The sequence below is a fragment of the Cajanus cajan genome, chromosome 7 (assembly GCF_000230855.2).
Source record: "Cajanus cajan strain Asha chromosome 7, NIPB_CcT2T_4, whole genome shotgun sequence".
In the NCBI taxonomy this organism is placed as follows: domain Eukaryota; kingdom Viridiplantae; phylum Streptophyta; class Magnoliopsida; order Fabales; family Fabaceae; genus Cajanus; species Cajanus cajan.
In genome coordinates this window covers 11,186,900-11,192,399 of record NC_138523.1, presented here as the reverse complement: position 1 = coordinate 11,192,399, position 5,500 = coordinate 11,186,900, and the positions used below count along the sequence as shown (strand labels likewise).

Sequence of the window (5,500 nt, the reverse complement as noted above, 5' to 3'; positions counted from 1 at the left end):
GAGAGAAGAGAGAGAAGATGAGAGGTGTGAGGATTTGAGAGGGAGGAGGGGCCTTTTTATAGGCATTTTCGCGGACCTATCCGGAACGGCCGTTCCGAAAAGTGGAACGCCCGTTCTGGACCCTTCAAATCTACGCAAAATTTTCAACTGGAACGGCCCGTTCTGAAATCAGAACGGCCCGTTCCAAAACCCAGCAGAACGCCCCGTTCTCCTTCTGGAACGGCCCGTTCTGCAAGGAGAACGCCCCGTTCTCCTTCTGGAACGGCCCGTTCTGCAAGGAGAACGCCCCGTTCTCCTTTGGAGAACGGCCCGTTCTGGGCCCGTTCTGGACGTCCCAAAAATACACAATTTTATCATTTGGAACGGCCCGTTCCACATTTGGAACGGCCCGTTCCAGAAACCAAAAATACCCCAAAAATTTTAACAAAATTACGAGAATGCCATTAAAAATTACGAAAATGCCATTAATAATAAGTTTACAAAAATACCCTCATTCCTGTATCAAAATTACGAAAATACCATTACTAATTACGAAAATGTCATTAATACAAAAATACTCTTTATAAAAATTGGGGTGTTACAATTCTCCCCTCCTTTTAGAAATTTCGTCCTCGAAATTTTGCAATGGTAAATTCTTCGCTTCTTACTTCTAATTCTTATGCAACCTCACTACCTACAACTCTATTCATTTTACCAAGGAAATCTAAGGGTAAGACAAGTAAATTTTAAGGAATCTAAATCAATCTCTTAAATGTCTCAAACAAACCTATAATTAAGGTCTATCCATTCACCATCTTACTTCCAAAATGAGACGTCTAATTGCTACAAAATTTGTAAAGATTTCTTGTATACTAAACACGAGTATATGATTTCTTTTCTCTTCACCTTAGGTCACTACACTTCCGCTGCGCAACTCTGATACATCTTAGTAGTTCGTAAATATATTTCAAGAACACTCGTATGTCTTTACTCTAAAATCATCTTTCTTAATTCAAGGTTACTAAACACCCAAATTGGTTCTTGCTCCTCAAAACAACATTGATTTCTACTCAGAATTGGTTATCTATACTTCTACCAATCTTCTCCACTTGGTTCTAAGAAAGGATCTGACTCCTAAGCTTCTCTAATCTCATCCATTAATTCACTAGTTACTTTCAGCATAATCCATTCAATGCTTCTAAGGGTAATCTCACTCATCTAGCATAAGTCTCTAAATTCTTCAATCAAATCCAACCCTTAAATCATCAAAATGATATATCAGAGGTTATCATAATCGAGGTATCTGCTACAATATTGGTTTTACTTCTATGATTGTCTCTAAAGATCAAGTACCTAAGTGTAAGTTCACTAGGTATACGTATCAGATCACTAATTTCACCACTCCATCTACACCCAAGTCAAATTCTTATCCATCACCTTATCCTATAATCTCATATCTTGTTATCAAATGAATCAACTAATTATGCTTCTCCAATTTCTTTCAACGATCCACTTAGTATTCGAGTCATACCTAGTTTTACACTATTAAGAGTAATCTCATAAGTCAAACTTAAATCCCTAATTTGAATCTCTAATCATAAAGGAAAAGATTTCCTACTCAAAATATCGGTTGCCACAATGACTTTTCTCAAATAACAACTAAGTTTGAAATATTAGTCCTCTTAGAAGTTTAAACTTAACTTAACTCTTTCAGTCAACAAATAATTAAGGCTCTAACGATCAATAAATACCTCAAGCTTATAATTATATAGGCAATGTCTCTAAATATTACAACCGTTAACTTAAAATCATAAGTAAGGTAATTCCTATGATGAGTTTTCAGTTGCCTAGAATCACAAGCCACTATCTTTCCTTCTTGCATCAACACTCCACTCAAACTTATTTTAGAAGCATCACAATAAACCACAAAAGTCAAGCAATACTAAAACAGGTGTACTAGTCAACTTTTCCTCAAGGGCCCGGTAAACTATCCTTGCATTTACTATCCTATACAAACACAACTCCTTTCGTAGTCAAACTTGTCAAGGTAATGCTAACTTGGAGAATCCCTCTATGAATTTTCTATAGTATTCAGCCAATCCAAGGAAGCTACTAATCTCACTAGCTGACTTAGAGGCAAACAAATTTAGTCAACTATGAATTCTCTATCATCAATAGTCAAGGGACACTTTGGATAGATATTAGAAGTGATCACTGAACCACTAGTGGGTGTCTCTACTAGTAGTTCAAAAGACAAGAAAAAAAAAATAGGTAATTTAGACATACACGTGATATAAAAGAGTGAGTCGCACCAGTCATATAAAACAATTAGAGGGGTTCCATTGATGAAACACATACCCTGGATGAAATCTTTGGATTAAGTAGCTTCAACACCACTCAAGGCAAATACTCTTCCTGTGGCTCTAGGCTTGCTAGCGCTCCCTTCAACCTCTGTTGTTTCTTTCTTATTCTTGGGGCACTCCCGAGCTTTGTGTCCCTTCTCGTAACAGTTGTAACATGTTATCACTCTTGGTACCCAACACTCATATGCCTTATGACCTGGCTTTCCACAGTTGAAGCAATTATCGCGTGGAACAGAACCCTCACTCCCCCCTTTTGATGTTTGTCCAACCATTGGAGATTGACTCTTTCGTTGCATCGAATCTTGATTATTCACCTTAGAACTTGAATTCCCAGTAGACTTGGTGTAAGGTTTACTTTTACCTAAAGCACTAGAATTTGTGGTACGCATAGGACCTCCAGCTCCCTTGTAATAGTCAGCACGTGCACGATTGTCACGGTCATAAATTCTACTCTTGTTGACAAGAGTCGGGTAGTGATAAATTTCTTGATAATTGATTGCTGTTTTTATCTCAGGGCGAAGGCCATTCACGAACTTAATACACTTAGCCCTTTCGCCATCCTCACCATGGTAATGAGTACAGTAGCGAACCAAGGCATCAAATTTTGCAGCATACTCTGCCACTGTGTCATTCCCTTGCTTTAGTTCAAGAAATTCAACTTCCTTCTGGCTTCTTACATCATCCGGGAAATACTTCTCAAGAAAAACCCTCTTGAAGTTGTCCCAATTCAATTGCATTTCTGCATCAATCATCCTTTGAAGTGCTCCTTCCCACCAAAAATGGGCATCAGCAGTCAACATGAAGGTAGCCAACCTCACTTTCTGAGTGAAAGGACACTCCATGGCATTGAAAATCTTTTCGATTTCCATTAGCCAATTCATCGCAACATCTGGGTCATATCCTCCTTGGAAAGTAGGTGGATTATTTCGTTGAAATCGCTCTAACCAATTAGGAGCGATTTCAGTCCTATAGTTGTTACTTACAGCTTGTGCTAATGCTTGAAGAGCATCAGCAATTGCACGATCATTCCTACCAGCCATAATCTAAGAAAATAGTACACAATCAAATAAACAACAGACATAAGGAATTATCATACTAGCATTAGTGTACTAACATTTCACAAAATACCTTAACCATTCCAAACTCACTTTTTTCCACTTTAAACTCATATTCAAGCTTTTCAAAACAGCTCACAAAGGACTTAGAGAATAAAATTTACATACTACCTAAACCATAAAGTTAACATGCAAACACCAATACTCAAGGAACATTCCAATCTCTCATCAAAATATCAAAACTCCAATTCTCAAATACAACCACCTTTGATTCAATTGCTTACTACTATAGATTCCTAAATTCCATTAACCGTAAACTCTTAAATCATCCAAATTTAAGGTCTTTTTACGTAAAAAAGTATCAAACAAATAAGAAATTATGAAAAGATCAATCAAAAATAGCATCATCAAGTTATATCATGTCTATCAGACAAATCTTGAGAATACAATGCACACAAATAAATAAATAAGAACATAATTAATCATCTCATTAGCACATCAATCAACTCATCACATTATTAATCTACCAAACAAGCATAGTAGACTCATTACTCACGGCCGATTGGATCGACCTGCTCTGATACCACTAAATGTGACACCCTTACTACCCCAACACATATATAAAAAATTTATAATACATTTAAGAAGGTTAAATTTTCTAAGTTGGTAAAAGGGTTCACATAAAAATTCGACAATCACATTAATAGAGATATAAAACATAAAACACAAGAGTTTTGCAAATTGTTTTCAAAATAATATTACAGTACCAAATACACAAATATTTCATCCTAGAAATCATCTGCCCCGATGTCACACTATCAGAGCGTTCCCAGAATTTTAACTGTTGGCATCCTAGATGCCAATCGTAGCTGGATCTTCTTCACCTAAAATATCCACAGTTTATACGGTGAGAAAAGAAAATATCTATATGCAAAGTACATACAAACACATCATAGTATAATCTCATCCTAACTCATTATTTAATAAAATATTCATAAGCATTTATATATATATATGTATCATAATTTATCAACCATTCATCATCTTCACATCTCAATTCACAATTACATCAATCCATCATAATCCACTTGAACATTACAATTCATTCATAATCCACACAAATTTCACTATGTCAAGGTCACGCTACCCCTTTTTCCAGCCTAGGGCCGTGCTCACCCCTGACATAACACTGTGCCAAGGTCACGCTACCCTTTTTAGTAGCCTAGGGCCGTGCTCACCCCTGACATAACACTGTGCCAAGGTCACGCTACCCATCAGCTTAGGGCCGTGCTCACCCCTGGTCATCAGTACCACAATCATATCTCATTCACATCTCATTCACATTCCACACTTCTCATAACTTAAATTCACATCACGTACACAATTCCACATCACATACACAACAGATAAGCCTAACAAAATGAGGATTTACACACCCCTCAAGCAATTCACATCAAGATCATCCATTCTTAACGAGTAATATAGCAATAATATTCATAAATTATAATAATCAATAGAATAATCAATTTAATATAACAATGAAACTCATAATTATTCCAAAATCTAGTTCACAACATTTATAATTTCTTCTTTCTTCCCAGATCATAATTCCTACAATTTGGCATATCTATAAACCTCAAATATAATTTCAATAGAACTAATATAATTATAAAATTAATCATAATCCTAAGAAATTCTTTCTCTACCCAATTCCCTCATGTACTCTACATATAAATAATCCCCTTTTCCCCCGTACCTGGATGAATAGTAACTTGAGCAGAATCTCCTCTTCTTTTTTCCTTAAACAATAGTCAAAATTCGGGCAGAACCTTCTCTTCTCTCTCCTTAAATCGGGACCGGAACTAGGGTAGAACCTCCACCCCCTAAGCTCCTTCCATCAACAGCAGGAAGTAGAGAGAGAAAGAAAAGAGAGAAGAGAGAGAAGATGAGAGGTGTGAGGATTTGAGAGGGAGGAGGGGCCTTTTTATAGGCATTTTCGCGGACCTATCCGGAACGGCCGTTCCGAAAAGTGGAACGCCCCTTCAAAACCCAGCAGAACGCCCCGTTCTCCTTCTGGAACGGCCCGTTCTGCAAGGAGAACGC

General features: G+C 37.1%; 1 protein-coding gene across 1 annotated transcript; it reads right to left on the bottom strand.

Annotated features, from left to right (window-relative positions):
• Positions 1-2,356: 2,356 nt before the first annotated feature.
• LOC145949823 (uncharacterized) lies at positions 2,357-3,479 on the bottom strand. The gene is made up of 3 exons (XM_083060713.1): positions 3,471-3,479; positions 3,161-3,385; positions 2,357-3,034 (listed from the first exon to the last, which is right to left on the bottom strand). Exons 1-3 carry the CDS (start codon positions 3,477-3,479, stop codon positions 2,357-2,359), a joined length of 912 nt encoding a protein of 303 aa, XP_082916839.1.
• Between the last annotated feature and the right edge of the window lie 2,021 nt (positions 3,480-5,500).